At 41.4% G+C, this 16,548-nt stretch overlaps 1 protein-coding gene across 1 annotated transcript in view; it reads right to left on the bottom strand.

Moving 5' to 3' along the window:
• LOC117282255 overlaps positions 1 to 16,548 on the bottom strand; it is a 49,601-nt gene that overhangs the window by 11,765 nt on the left and 21,288 nt on the right. The window contains exons 5-6 of the mRNA XM_033751180.1: positions 4,317 to 4,402; positions 687 to 969 (exon numbers count right to left, since the gene is read on the bottom strand). Of these exons, the coding sequence (XP_033607071.1) occupies positions 687 to 969; positions 4,317 to 4,402 (369 nt within the window). The remainder of the gene's footprint in view (positions 1 to 686; positions 970 to 4,316; positions 4,403 to 16,548) is intronic.

Raw genomic sequence — 16,548 nt, 5'->3', positions numbered from 1 at the left:
CTTGGGGACAGAAGAGGATACTGTCATTTGAAGGAGAAAGCTCTAGATCGCATTAAGTGGAGGAATTGTTTTGGAAGAGACTGTGGACCTGTCGTCTGACAGATTACTGATGATGATGATGATGATGGTGTTTGTCATTAAAATTTCTGTGTTCTGAGATAAGGAATCATATAGTTCCGAACAGAAACACCAAAGTTTTTTAAGATTCTCCTGCATCAATTTTCACTCTACTTTCCTGAAGAATGAGATATCAGGCATCTCCGAAACGCTGCACCTATCTACACACTACGCGATGTCATATTCCAGAACACAGCAATCTTCATAGTTACGACCGTGAGAACCTCCCATGTGCTTGTTATGTTCAATAACGCTTTATAAAAGTAAAATTGTTCCTTTGCTTAACTAATTAAACTCTACGCCATAAAGGCGTGTAGGGGAATGGATGTATAGATTAATATTTTCTTGTCCTAGGCAATAGTTAGACGTGAATAGTCAGCTTCACGCCCCCGCCGATTTACCCCCGGTACCCATTGTATAGGAGGCTGTGTGGGTCCCAGAGCCGGTCTGAACGACGAGGAGAATATAGAATTTTTGACCCCATCGGGACTCGAACTCCGGCCACTCGGCCGTTCAGCCCGTAGCCAATAGCTATGCCGACAACGGCGTAAGTAATGAGAAATATGTACCTGAGAAAGGTTGATCAGTTCGTACAGAGGGCTGCTGGTTGTGTTGAAGCCGTAATAAGCGTTGATACTGAGGGGCCTGTTTTCGCCCAGCGCTAGACGCAGGCTGATGTAGCAGGTGTGGCAACTGAAGAAGATTGTCAGGATTCTCAGGCTTGCTGATTTGATGGCTGGGAGAAGATTCGTCATTTTGAAGTTGTCGTCAGCAATTGTTTTGTTCTGCGAGACTTCCCACTTGAAAGCTGCAGCGAGGAGCATCAGGCGCTTAGCCGCCTTCCTCTGGAAACTGAGTGCGTCACGTTAGAGGCATAAGTGCATACAAACTGTGCTGGGATATGAAGTAGGGACACCTTGTGCAGCTGCTTCTGGATTGGATGAGCATCTTAAACAGTGCAAGAAACATACCTTCTTACTGAATATGGATATAGTAAAATCCATTCTTGACTCTAAGCACCGTTATTCCTGTAATTCTACTTTCCTTATTTTGAAGAAAAAAAAATAAACGTAAACTTAAGAGATCTCCATCTTGTCTGTCTATGTATCCCCCCTTACCAGCTTTTGAATGCCTGAATCAATCTTTATGAAATTTCGTATATATATCATGGCACCTGAGCCTATCTCAATGGCGTACCTCATAAATTCCTCTCATTAGTCTGTGTGTTTCAATGTATATATCCCATATCGTTGCCAGGCAGCGGCTTCGTATACAAGTTGCCGATGCAAAAAAATGTACGAAACGGATAATTGTTTGAGGCGTCGTTTTCTATACGGTTCGCGTCATACCAAATGAGTGTCTGTTGGTCTGTCTGTGTATTCTCCTATCGTTGCAAGGCAATAGCTCGGTAAATATGTTCCTACGGCAATGCAGATTTTTGGAGGAGTTTCTATGAGGTCGGTGAAGTATCAAAGGAAAGTGGGAGATTAATTATACGCAGAATATATATAAATTTACTTTAGTTTTAACTTCATGGAATACTGTGTCTGTTTAATCCATGAAAATGCAGGTGGATGTTTCTTCATCTATAGTTTACTTAACGGGGGGTTTTCATTAACTCAAATTATAAGGCATCGAAATAGTGGATGAGAGTGAGTTATAAACGCAAAAGGGTGTGGTCGCAACCTATTCTGAGATATTCTCCCTGAAATTTTATGGAGGTATTAAGGAAAACCAAAGAAAACTCGGACATGACAGCCAGTGCCCAGCCAGATATTACAATTGTGTCTCTCGCTAATGCAAATCAGAAGCATTTACTGCTGGATGTACATACTTAGTAAGATATTTAATTGCGTGGCGTCGTAATATCACAGGATTGTGCACATTGTCAGTATCTTTTATCATAGCTCATTTAACGATATTATATTAGTCACGATTTCTGTGTGTGTGTCTATAGACGGGGTTTGGATTGATGAATGGTTTTATTGTCCACTTATAAACAACACTCGAAAGTACAAGTAATTATAGCGCTATTGCTAATCTCTGTGCTTTACAAATCACCACAGCACGCGCTAAGCCTTTTCCAGCCTGCTTTGTCTTAACTAGCCGTTCCCTGGCAACGGGTTTTAACAGTTTTCCGCACTCAGGTTCTCTTGTTACAGACGCCCCTGCAGAACTCTTGTCAGCTGTCAACTCAACTATAGCGCCATCTCTTCGTAGCCTTCTTTGCAGAGCTCAACTTAACTGTCATCCATCAACTAACTGGATTGCTCTAGTTCTCTTCTTTAAAACTACTTTGAACGAACCACGTCGAAAACACCGTTCTTCTATTGTTAATTGCATGTACGTTTCGGCGGGAATATGTTTACCTAGCCGTTGTACAGAAACGGCCATGTGTTTTTTCGCCTATTGCATAGAAGCGGCTATTCTCGATTTTTGTTTCGAGGTCTCTGCCCGGCGACAGGTCAATACACCACATTGCTCTGTAGTGTTGAATCATGCGTTACTAATGAATTAGGATTTGGAAGTAAGCGGCCGTTGACTAATGCAGGAACTATCCCAGAATTTGCCTAGAGAAACTGAAGAAACCCACTAAAATTTCAATCAGGATAGCCGCTACCCTAGCCGAGATTCGAACGGAGCATATACTGAGTACAAGTCTGAAACGTTACGTCCAGGCCAAACTGTTCGGGTTTTTTGTTTTCGGGGACTCATTTTTGATTTAAAAATATTCCTAAAAGAAATGTAGTAAGAATGAAACATAACGTTAAACTCTGTTTCTTGTCAACATACAAACACTTACCTGACGAAATTGAAGGCGTGTGTATAGGGGAATGAAACTAGTGTTTCTGTGCAGTGTAAGAAAGACCTGACGTCCTAGTATCTTGAAAATAATGGAAACCAACCAAATATAATAATAAGACTCAAGTAGACTTGAAAGGATTCTGACAATGGTATATACTGTACTTCTATTGGCTTATTTTGGACTTCACCCATCGTCTGGTATGTAAAAGACAAAAGACCACGACGTTTCGGAGACTGGATCTGTCTCCGTCTTCAGGTGGATAGGGAAGGATAAACCTACTCAGTTGGGCCCGTTAGGTCCAGTGATTGAGACTAGCTCTTTCTAACGGGCCCAAATGAGTAGGTTTATCCTTCCCTAGCCACCTGAAGACGGAGACAGATCCAGTCTCCGAAACGTCGTGGTCTTTTGTCTTTTACATACCAGACGATGGGTGAAGTCCAAAATAAGCCAAAAGAAGTACAATAAGACTCAAGTCAAGGAGGGTGCCTTTGGCAGAACATGTGGCATGCATAGTGAGGAAAGGAATGTACATAGGATTTTTGTGGAAAAGCCAGAAGGAAAGAGACAATTAGGAAGACCTAGACGTAGGAAGGAGGATAATATTAAAATGGATATTAGAGAAACAAGATCGGGTGTTATGGACTGGATTAATGTACCATAGGATAGGGACCAGTGGAGGGCTCTTGTGAACACCATAATTAACTTTCGGGTTCCATAAAATGTCTGGAATTTCTTGAGTAAATGAGCTACAGATGGCTAGATATGTAGGCCTATCCTATATTGTTCTTGAATGAGTTTTCCGATTCTGTTGCTGATGAATGAAATGGAAGTAGGATGGAGGGAACAAGCAGTATTCACGACAGAGGTGACAAATATGAGACAATTTTAGTCCAGAAACTGGAAAGGGAGGCCTAGACATAATTCAGAGGAAAATATTGAAGTAGATCTTAGAGAAATAGCATGTAAGATTGTGGACTGTCTTCAAGTGAAAGGGGGCAGAGTTCATAGACAGTTTCTTTTATGACCCAAAAATGAAGTTTTGAATTCCATAAAAAATGGGAAATTTTGAGGGTTTTGGGGTGCGAGTTTGAGGTTCTCACAGCCGTGACAATAAAGAGAATGTTCTTATGGGTAGTAACATCCTGTAGCTCAGAAAAACGTGATGTTTCGGAGGAACTTACCGCCTTTAACTTCAGAGTCGATGATTAGTCCAGGTTCTGCTTGCCGCCTGTCTCATGATTTTACTTTTCGATAATGAAGAAAGAGTTTCCGAAACATTGAGCTCTTTCCGAAATACACGACGTCACAACCCATAAGATTTATTCTTCGAGATATTTTCTGACCAACGGAATAACTACCAACATTTCATGGACTCATTAAGTCGTCATATTACCTCATAGACATCTGGACCCACATTGCGCTCAGGACTGGAAACACTACCCGGAAGTTCTCCATGATGTGCTCCAGGTTCACTGAATGCTGGAACAGATCAGCTAGAACAGTGAAGAAAACTGAATAAGTGTTCAGTGTGAGCAATGCTGAATACAATGAATAAATACGCGATGGTTTATGAAATGTTATAGGAACACCAATAAGACGAAACCACAGCACGTAAAATCCAAAAAGTTTTTCAAAATTTGAGCGATTTTTCTCGATCCCACTTGTTTGCATCTTATGAGGAAATCGAAGGCACTAAAGCAGTTGATTATAAGAAGTCAAATTGGATACAGCTTTCCCCATCAAACTACTTGATCCAAAGTTATGAAATATTATGAGCCTGTCCGCTGATACGCGTGATTAAATGAAGGTCAATTCTAATAATCTTGTAGAAATTGTACCCCATTGGTAAGATAATTAGTTAATTAACTTGTCTCTTTGAACTCTGACAGAAAGTTAAATTGAGCAATTGATTGCGAATCTAAATTATGTTCACTGCTACCCGTTACTCAGAATGAATGAATGAATTATGAGAGACATTTCGCTCCGACTCAAGCTTTTAGCATCCAATAGCGAACACACTCTGCTTCTTTAGTTTGTTATTCTTATACACTGCCGGTCACGGTAGCTGAACAGTCTAAGGCATGTACTATTTTCGCTCGCTCGGAAGCCGGGGTCGTGGGTTCGAATCCCACACAGAGCATGGATATTTGATGTGTTTATGCATTTATTTTGTGTTTGTGTTGTCCTGTGTTTAGGCACAGGCCTTGCGACGAGCTGGTCATCCGTCCAAAGTGTCCGACAGTCTGTAAAAATGATCATGAAACTGAGAAATCAGCCCTGCGCTCCACAGTGTGAGCGAAAGGAGAAAATGATGATACTGCAAGCATCCGGCTGTATACGGTTGGATAATATGATTATTAGTGAATGATGAATTGCAAGGTACTTGGAAGGAAGCGGTCATGATTTCAGTTGTATATTATCCTTCTAGTTTCCTTGGAATATCTGAGGGAAAACCACGAAATAAATCAGGATTTCCGGTGTCCTAGCCGAGTTTTGAACCAAACACTTCCCGAATACAAGTTGGGAGCTTTACCCTTAGACCAGCCTGTTCAGGTAAATTATGTTTAATGAAGTAAAGAGGTTAAGTTCTCCCTGTGCGTAATTAATTACCATACCATGAAGATGTATAAGGGAGTGGAGATGTAGATCCTCCATTCTTGACCTCGGCACTAGATGGAGGTTAGTGGTCAGCTTCACGCCTCTTTCGCTTTACCCCCGGGGAAAGAGTAGCAGGTTTGTTCACCTTGTGACCCGCCGTTATAACGGCTGAGCTATTCTGGCCACTAATTAATGACGTAAATTAAAAAAAAACGTATATATTGTTCCAAAATATTATGTACTTATAAATGAAGACGGACGATCACAGTGGCCGCGCGGTATAAGGCATGAACTGTCTTCGTTCTCTCAAACACTGGAATCACGGGTTCGAATCCCACTTACGCCATGGATGTCTGTTTGCCTTTATTCTGTGTTTATGTTGTTCTGTGTTTAGGTAGCGGCCTTGCGATGGGCTGGTCACTCGTCCAAGGACTCCTACCGTCTGGACAAAAAAGATTACAAAACAGAAGAAGAGGCCAGGACCAAACAAGTGGCTGTAGAACCACCGATGAATGAAAATTGAATGAATAAAGCTACACGTATTTTCTACGAAATGTAATTTAAACCTAACATTTTCTTGATTTGGATATAATTATGAGCCAGGATAACGAATAACGTAACTGGAGATCTGAAGTTGGATTCGTCGTCTGACCGAAGTTCTTCCTTCGACACGACTTCCAGACCAAGCGTGGAGTACACCCAGCTTCCTTTCCACAGAGGGACGGGAGCCTCTCATGTATCCGTCAGTCAGTTAATTGCCTAGTCTGCCTGTTCTATACCAGTCAGTCAGTCAGTCTATCTCTATGATGCTCGTCACGACGGGTGACGTAATACATAAGTTTCTGTTTATACTTTGTCTAAATCATCTTTGAGGTTACGTCATACTTTGCATAGGCAATCACACAGAAAAATGAAAGACCTTCGTGTAAAACAGTGTTGTCGGTATGGCGATTTTGGTTCCCATTTAATGCTGAAAGTAGGATCTGTAACATTCTAATGATGACGTGCCAATCTACGTCGCTACTTTATGATGACTCACACTCACAGATGATTTTGACTGGCAATATTTGGTATTAAGTAATATTCTTGTTACCTTATACGAAGTTGTCATTACGGTCTAGGAACTTATTATTGACTCAGCCGAAACATCGTCTGACCTATATAGACAACCAATCAGCAGGTTAGGCTGAAGTTTAGAAGATCGGAAAAGAAACCACGACTTCTGTATTGATCCATAAACAATTCTTGCAGAGTGATGAGAACAGCAGGGCGCCATTTTCATTTCATTATCTACTGGCTTGAAAGAAAACCTATCCCAACCAGAAAGTTTCGCACAACTAAATCCTACATTCTGCAAGAGAAAATGGAAAACATTTTCTAAGTTTCAAACAAATTCGCACAATTAATGTGGATTTATAGGCCAATTCTGTGATGTCACTGTTTGCTGTCTCCTTGGCCTTAATTTTGTTTCCTGTCCCATATCCGCAGATCAATGTCACAGATACAAACAGATTTCCTTGAAACCCTTGTAGGTATATCTACACTGGATGCAACTCGTAGAGATGCTATTCAATTACCTTTATTCAATAATATCAATACGGCACTTGTGCGAACCTACAGGACGAGAGCAGTACTAGGTCGTCTTCTTCTTCCACCTTGACGGCCCATGCCTTCGGGCCTTCGTCTCCTTGGAACGGAATTTTCACGGTTTCACTGTAACTTCAAATTATACCTGAAGTCTTCTTTGCAAAGCCTAGTTCTGCGACTGCCGATTCCGAAGACTCGACTCCATTCAATTCCAATCTCATATCCCGTCAGGCTAGCGCCTAGAAGCTCTGCCCTTTACTTACAATTTTACTGCTTTGCTTCTGCTACTTCACAAGCAAAGTCAAAGTCAAAGTCACATTGCAACTGACGGTCAGTCAGTCAGTAAGTCCTGGCGTCGAGCGGCTCCTGACCAGATATTTATTACTGTTTGACAGTTACGGTATTGTTTTCGTTGGGCTCCCTCTCTGATGAGAGGACGGGTCTGTCTTTTATACATGCTGCTAGCCCTTGCCAGCGCAGTCTTTCTTGGGTCCAAGTCCCTTCGGACTCGCAACCATGTTTTACTGTCTTAGATTTGAGACTTCCCTTTTCGTCGCTTCCTACGACTCGCGGGGTCATGGTGAAGGTATTCGAACCCGCCTCCACACGGGCCTTCTTCACAAGCGACTTTATTTGTCCCTTTATAACCCCTCTGCACTGACCCTATGGAAAACAGAACCTGTCTTGTTAAGGAGGCGTGTTAACTGGTCCGTTACCTAGCAATGAATGTCCTATTGTTGTGTGCTCGTGTGTTGCGGGATATTATCTGTACTTATAGAACAGACACAATACACTGAAATTGAGACTATTCGCTCATTCGCGACAAAGTACAACAAGACTTTTATGCAACACGTTAATGCTCAGTTCGTTGATATGCAAAACTTGAAATTCGTGATGTCAGAGCTCTCAATCACCGTTACAAAGCTGATATTTACAGTTAGCTTAATGCAATTAAAACAAGGAAAATAAAAAATCTGGCTCTTCATTGTTTCCTTTAACATTAATTAACATTTTATTTAATTTTAAATATTTCAAAAAATAAAATAAATCAGTGCAAATATATTGCACATACTTTCTCATGTACGGCTGACGTTAACAACTTTGCCTTGGAAAAGAAATCCACTGTTGCTCTGTAGATCATCATTGGTCTGCGATTATAGAAGCCATCACACGCACGTGTTGGATGTCCATTTCATTGGGGAATGTCGTTATTTTTCTGACGATGGTACCTATGCAATTATTTTAGAGACATGGGTTTGCATGAAATATCAAAATTTAACCAAAATCTTTATATAAGTTTTTTTTAGAAAACTACCATTTTTGTGCGCAGGCCCTGTTTGAAAGCACCTATTTTTGTAGCTGGAATATTCACACTAAACGGGAACTGATGTAGGATGAATAAGCTTTTAAATACCAAATATGAGTAAAATTTTTCCAACCCTGAGGCGCTAACAAGGTTTATATCCAAGCATAAATATAGATAGACGAACGGGATGCTAAGTTCCACCGCTTCCTAATCGGACGGGAGGTGGATGGTTGAAAATTTATTTCGACATTGATTTTTAAACGTCACAACAACGGTCAGGGCTCGATTCTGTGTAGGAACATGAGATTTTTCTCTTCTCAAAAAATTCCAGATAGGCTCTCGGCCCCTTGTCAGATGGGCACCGGGAGGTCTTTCCCTGGGCTAAAGTGATTAGTGCAGTCTACTCCAGGATAGTGGCTATGTCAAGAAAGACGGAGCTATACCTCCACTCCCTCATACTCCTTCACGATGCGATGCTTAATTACATAAGAGCAAGGACAACTTTACTGTATTGCGCTAAGTTCGTGAAGAGATGAAAAAGCGTGAAAATAAAAATAAAAATAGTATGAACTGAAATCGATAAGAATTTTATTTTCAGTATTTGGCCCCTCAACAGTAATCTGTACCCTGCCAATCATCAGCTTCTCAAAGAAGACTCAGCGCCATTGGAGTCAGTGCACATACTTAACGAAGTATGAGAAAATCTTTATATTCATGAGATACTACTTGATACAACGTCATGATTGCAACGATTGTCATTAATGAGAAAATGAAACAACTAAATACGACGGTATAAATCATTTAAGTGTATATTATAATCATAGTTTAAAACTTTGTTAAGTCATGGTTATAATTTATACCATTTTTACGAATATTTATAAACACCTAGTAAAGATTTTTTCTTAGATTTTAATAAGTTTAAAGAAATAGTAATGATTGTATTACAACGTTAGAGGTATTGACTACGTACATAAGCAAATATATTAGTAATTGTAATGATCATATATATATATATATAGAACGCAATCCTATAGCTTAAGATATTGCTATTAGTTTGTATTGCCTGATGATGGCTCTTTAATTAGCCAAAACAAGTAGTGATCAAGATCAATAAACTCAGTATGCACAGAGTTCCTGGCTACAGATCAAGAGGTCGTGGTTCGATTACCGACGCTACAAGATTTTCTGAGAAGTAGTGGATCTGGAACGGGGTCCACTCAGCCTCGTGAGGATAATTGAGGAGCTATGTCAAGGAAATAGCGGTTCCGGTCTAGAAAACTGAGATTAACGGCCGTAGGGATCCGTTGAGCTGACCACACGGTACCCTCTATCCGCTAAATTTGGCACTAACTTCGCCGACAAGCGGCGGTCGCTCGGTCAATGTAGTTCGCTTGCGGACTAAAACCACGGAGTTTCTTTATGTACAGTGAATGTGAATGGCAATACTGAGAGGTGTTGTGTTGTGACGGTTAGGAAACATTTGATTTTAAATCTTTGTGTGTTGCTTCATTATGCACAATTATTCATCCGGTCAGCCAAATTGCTTTTTAAGTCGCGCGTAACCCTGAGTGTGTGTCGAGTGTGATACTGTGTAGCATATAGACAACCCATATTATGGACCCATACTGGCTACAAGTTCAGACACCTAATACTAACCGACACCTGATGTTAACCCAATAAGGGTCTAAATTTATCACGCCTCTAAGATGTATGACATCAATATAAACATTCATTTTTATATATCTTAAAGAATTGTGTTTACGGAAAAAAAAAGTATTTTATGAAATATGAGAAAAGTTGCAGAGTTTCAGCTACTGGGATATAACACAATGTAGGCCTTGAAAAATCAATAAAGATTTCGGAGAAACATGTAGTCTCCATCTTCAGTGTAGCAGAATAAGACAAGAAAGAAAGTAACATGTAGCAGGTAGCAGTCGTTGAAGAGGGAGGCGACTTGTCCTTTGGAATTTTGGTCGACATTCAAAGAACTACACTGCGTATATCCCAGAAGATAATTCTTTCTGATGGCAGCGGTGATAGCCTCGAATTCTTCCTGAGGAAAACGGAGCATTCTACTCCAGAATAGTGCCGATGTCAAAAAAGATGGAGCTCTACTTCCACTCCCTCATACGTCTTCATGGCATGTTGTTTAATTAAATAAGCCCAGGGAAAACTTTACTGTTTTTACTAAGTACATCAAGAGACGAAAAGTGTGAAAAATTAAAATTAATACAAAAACTTGGAATGAACTAAAGATGACACCGTCATAGGTACCTGAGCAGTGGATATGTATCTGCTACAAGTCTATGTATACTACGTGGCTTTAGTCCGCAAGTGAACTATACCGACAGAGTGACTGTCGCTTGTCACCAAATTTAGCGGATAGAGGGTGTAACGTGTTCAGCACAACGAATAACCACGGCCGTAAATTTCGGTTTTCTAGACCGGAGCCGCTATTTCCTTGAAATAGCTCCTCAGTTGTCCTCAAAAGGCTAAGTGGACCCCTTTTCAGAACCCCTACTTATCAGAAAATCTGGTAGAGCCTAAACTCGAACCCGGGACCTCTGGCTCTGTAGCCAGGAACTCTTGACCACTAGACCACAGAGACAGTCCAAGTATATGTGTATGTATGTATGTATGTATACAGAATTACATATACGAAGATCATCTACTAAATTACACATTTCTGCTGTTTCTTTCCGTATTTTAGCCCTCCGTTTTGGTCGAGTTACTGCAATTTCACGGCACCCCAAATTTTATTTCTCTGTTTCTTATGTCCTTACGTAAGTGCAGCCTTCTTTTTTTACTCATTATATTTTCGAATAATTTGTATGACACAGCGAAACAAAATATCCGTTACTGTACCACAAATTACAGAGCCGGTACAAATAAATTGCCCTGAAATTATTAGGAAAAGCCATGCCTTGCGACAAAAAGTTTCCAGGCAGTGTAATTTGGGCTAATATTAAAATTATCTAGGAATTGTGGCAGCAACTCTGTAGGTGAACTGTAATTGTGCTCTGTGTTCACTGATCCTGGAACTGTTACTCTTTTATTCATGGTGGATGAACCTTGACAACTTCGCTTTGTAGAATATTGATTAAATAAAATTACGCAATCTAAACATTTCTTATCTCCTTCCTACGGAAGCGGCCCGGGTTCGATACCATGTAAGGTAATGTGGGATTTATTGTGGGCAAAGTGGCACTGGGCGGGTTATCTCCGAGTATTTTGCTTTCCCCTGCCAATTCTCATTCCACCAACTGCTCCGTTATCATTAATTATCCTATGATCGACTTTATATACTCTCGATACTAACAGCGACGTTAAATAAACAATTAAAAAGGTAAAGCTCTCCCTATGCTTAACTACTTAAACACTACTCCATGAAGGTGTATGGGGAGTGGATGTATAGGTCCCCATTTTCTTGACCTAGACACTAGTTGGAGGTGATTGGTCGGCTTCACGCCGCTTTACCACCGGGAAAGACCCCCGGAACCCATTTTATAGGAGGTTGGGTGGACCCCAGAGCCGGTCTGGACGATTGGAGAAGTTAAAATTCTTGACCATACAGGGACTCGAACTCCGAACCCCATAGCCAGTCGCTATACCGACTGCGCTATCCTGACTCTGTAGTTTATCTTTAAGCATCCGAGTAATGTGCCATGTGTTGCTTGTAGAGGAGTTACTGATTCCTTTTAAGACGCTTGCCGAATCGAAGGAAGTCATGCAGTTTTACTCTGAGTCTAGATTTTCGTTGATTTCTAGTGTTTCCTTCTTGAATGTGGATTCTGTCTTAGATATCCTGAATTTTCTGCAACTGCCATCTCTTATATCTATCGATGCGAGTCCTACGAATGGTCTGTCCTTAATTTTTAAGCCGTCCATTACGAAATATCTGCTGGCTCTCATTCTTTCTTGGAAAATCTTTTTGAATTCCTCGTGGTGATTTAGTACTTCTTTTATTTGTTTTCAGTCATCGTAAGATATCCTAGCCTCGTAGAAGAGGCTTCCGTATGTGTAGTCGAAGGCTGGGGAAAAGTTCTCTAATGGGATTAAATGACAGAGCGTGGTTACTTCTTTGTAATAATCGCTGATCATTGGCTGTTCATTTTCTCCTCTGCCTGGGTTCTTGGCTAGACTTGATAATTCTTCCAGCAGCTGGATCATTGGATGGTTGCTTGACGTATAACACCAGGACACACACTTCCTTCCCAACTGGTTCAATCCACTAAGAATTAGGATTTCTTTTGCTCCTGCTGGTCGAAACAATAAATAAACAATTAAAGAAATAAAAATGTTATCAGCTTTAGTTGCTAATTTTCAATTTAATAAGTCATTGGATTTTTTTCAATTTAACTAATCCTTCCGGCTGCACTATGGCCCTGGGGTTGACTCAGCCTCTAACAGAAATGAGTACCAGGAATTAAATAAATAATTTTCCTGAGGGGTAACGCGCGGCTGGCGCGTAAGGCTGACAACCTTACCGCCATCTTTGAGCCGATTGTCAAAGTAATGTGGGACCCTTAACGTCTCACAACCCTATGGGCCTTCACGGCCTGTTACAGGGATAGCTTTACTTTACTTTAATAAGCCTCTTCAGCACAAAATAAAAGCAAGATGCCAGTTTCGAATTTTACATTACCCCTTTCCTACGCTCGCCTAATCGCCCATTCATCCATTTCCTCCCTTTCTAATTTGTACATACCAGCCCACTATTTGTCTGGGCCATTCGCTTATTCATTCGGCCGAGAGTCCAAGCCGTGTCCTTTTAAATAAAAAGAAGGAACGTCGCCACTTCACGTACGGTATCTCCTATCTCTCTTACACGGCCTATTAATCGACTGTTTGAGTCTTAGTTCGACAGCGTGGTTTCAGTCATAGTAATAATTTTGCAGTTAATCAGAATTTATAATTAAAAATCCTTAATAGGTAAGGATTTAGATGTGATTGAGAGCGGTTTCTTGCTAGGGACTATCCCAGAATTCGCGTGGCTCGACCGACGAAACATATCGTCACTCGCTGAGCCGACTTATGGGACGGGTTCTGGATTAGATGATTGGATGGGTGGATGGTTGGATATAGTGACACACTATACATTTACGGCGTTCGGGGCTGCAGAAAATACAGCGTTATTGCTGATATATATACTTTACAGTTCACCGTCACACACACACTAGGGTTCTCAGTCTTCCCGAGCCGTATCCTGTCAACGGATTTATTACAATCTCACTGTAACTTAAAATGACGAGTGAAGTCTTGTTTGTACCGCCTAATTTCTTGCTTGCCGTTTCCTGCAGCTTCAAATTCCGAAGACTCGACTCAATTCTAATTTCCCTACTGTTCTCTACTCCATCCCGTTTCCTGACTGTGCCCGCTTATAACTCCCCGGCACTGACTCCACGGTAAACACCGTCTTTTGTTGTCAAGAATGCGTGTTTACTGGTCCGTTACCTAGCAATAGACGTCCTATTCTTCCGCGGGTTTGCTTATGCCGGAATCTGTTTACCGACCCGTTGCCTAGAAATGGGTGTACGAGTTACAATATTCAGGATAGCCAGTAACTAGTCTGACATTTACATAATGTGCCTACCTGTCGACGTACCTACACCTACTTTACTGAGTCCTTGAATAATCACCGGTCGCTCAGCTACTCAAGAATTTTTCGTCATTTTATGCAGTCCGGAAGTTCAAAACAGTGTTCACAAGAGCTCGCCACTGATCCAAATGCCGAGCCACATAATTACAGTCCACACCTTCTCATCCTATTTCCTTTTGGTCGATTTCATTATTGTCCATCCGTCCACGTCTTGGTCTAACTAGTGGTCTTTTTCCTTCCAGCTTGCCCATGAATACCTTTTACATGTTCTTCTCCCATGCTATTGTTCCTGTCTATCTCATCTTCCTCGACTTTATCACTCCAATTATTTGTCGAAGAGAACAAATTATGAAGCTCATCGCATGCAATTTTCGACACCCCCCTCTTGTTTCATCCCTCTTGCTCTAACTATCATGAAACAAATTCCCCTCCCGGTTTTTGAGACCCAAACACTCGTTACCATGTTCACAATCCAGCGCCACTAGCCCTTGTTCTGGGCACAGTCAATCATTTCCACACCTCCCAATTCCATTTCTTTAAGGTCAACTTTGAAATTATCCTCCCTACTACCAGGCCTTTCAAATGGTTTCTATCTTTCACATTTTCTTACCAGATCTCTTTATGAACTTGTCTTTTATCGCATACACACTACATGCTCTACCAATCCCATCTTCCTTGATTTGATCATACTAATTTTATCTGAGGAGAAGTGAAAATAATGAAACTCCCCGTTATTAACGGAGGTAAGTGGTAGCATAGTTGGTTGAGTTACTATGCTACAATCTGGAAGGTCGCGGGTTTGATTCCCCATTAGGTGATCGGATTTTTCAATTGATCTAATCCTTCCAGCCTCTAACAGAAATGAATACTAGGAATCATCCTGGAGGTGAAGGATGGCCGGCGCGTACAGCTGATAACCTTACCTCCATCTTTTATGCCGATTATCTAGAAAATGTTGGAGCCTCGACGTCTCATAATCCTATGGGCCTCTACGGTCTGTTACAGGGATAGCTTAGGCCGCGCCATAGCTCAAGCGGTTAGTCGCTGGTTTCCCACAGCGGCGGCCCGGGTTCGATCCCGGGTCTGGTCAAGTGGGATTTGTGGTGGACAATGTGGCGCTGGGGCAGGTTTTCTCCGAGTACTTCGGTTTCCCCTGTCAATCTTCATTGAACCAATTGATCCACAATCACCCTCACCTATCATCTGGGGCTGATACAATAGGCCAGAAGTGGCCGCAGTACAAGGGACTTAGTCCCACCCCACTAGCATTAAAAATAAATTACAGGCATAGCTTTACCCCTTACATTTCCTCATTATTAATTTCTTTTCCACGCTCTGTTTCTCCAATTCTCTAACGTGTTAATGACCCTGTGAGCATCATGTTCTCTGTCAGTCAGTACTATTCGCTTTCCAGCATAGACTTAAACTAATGTGTCCTGTTCAGTTTCATTCCTTAGTGATATTTTTTGATTACAGTGATTTGACTCAATAATCACCACCCTCAGTGTCATGACGCGTCTCTTAATAGGTTCAGTAATAGACTGTTCCCAGTATGGAGCTAATTCTTCACTGCCAAAATAGCAGTAATCCATATATGGAGCTGAGAACGTAATTTCTCATCTCTTGCTTCTGTAAGTTCTGCCGGAATTTGACCAGTACTTGGCGACTTACCCTTTTTTTGTTCTTCAATAGCAGTCTCAACCTACAAATTACGTTTGCAATTCGTTTTGCCTAACGTCATTAACCCTATATACATTCAATGCCCGGCAGGAGTAATTAATCAATGTAAAGTTGTCCATGGGGCCGGTCACGGTAGCCGAGCTGTCTAAGGCGTGCACTGTCTTCGCTCGCTCGGAAGCCGGGATCGTGGGTTCGAATTCTACTCAGGGCACGTATGTTTGTATGCGTTTTTCTTTGTTTGTGTACAGGCAGAGGCCTTGCGACGAGCTGATCACCCACCCAAGGAGTCCTACCGAATTTCTAAGATCTAGAAAAACCGAAAGTGAACGGAGAAGTTCATGGAGGTAGGCCTAGGCCCACTGGGGCTGTAGTGCCAAGGAAAGGAAAAAGAAAAAAGTTGTCCATGTGCTTAATTAACTAATTAGCACTAGGCCATGAAGGTGTATGGAGGAGTTGATGCGTATATCCACATTTTTTACCTAGGCACTACCTAGAGGTGAGTGGTCAGCTTCACGCCTATTAGGTAGGAAGTTGGGTGGGCCCCAGGGTCGGTCTGAATGAGGTGAAGAATAAACAATTGTTGACCCTACCGATACTAGAACTCCGAACCTTCGGTCGTCCAATCCCTGGACAGTGGCTACACAAATGGCGCTATCCCGGCTCCGAATTCTTCAATGTATTCAAAATAATTTGGGAATCTGAAAACATTTGTGTTCTCACTCATTAAGTATTTCTAGTACTTAATATTTGAGTTTTTTTTAGAGGTGATTAAGATGGTTTATATATTCTGGGACATAACGCCGTTTAGTCCGCCGAAAGTTAAATGACCTTTCGGAGAAATATGACGCACCCATC

The sequence above is a fragment of the Cryptotermes secundus genome, unplaced genomic scaffold (assembly GCF_002891405.2).
Source record: "Cryptotermes secundus unplaced genomic scaffold, Csec_1.0 scaffold556, whole genome shotgun sequence".
Taxonomy (NCBI): Eukaryota; Metazoa; Arthropoda; class Insecta; order Blattodea; family Kalotermitidae; genus Cryptotermes; species Cryptotermes secundus.
The sequence above is the reverse complement of the archived record's forward strand: the minus strand, read 5'-3'. Positions and strand labels throughout refer to the sequence as shown.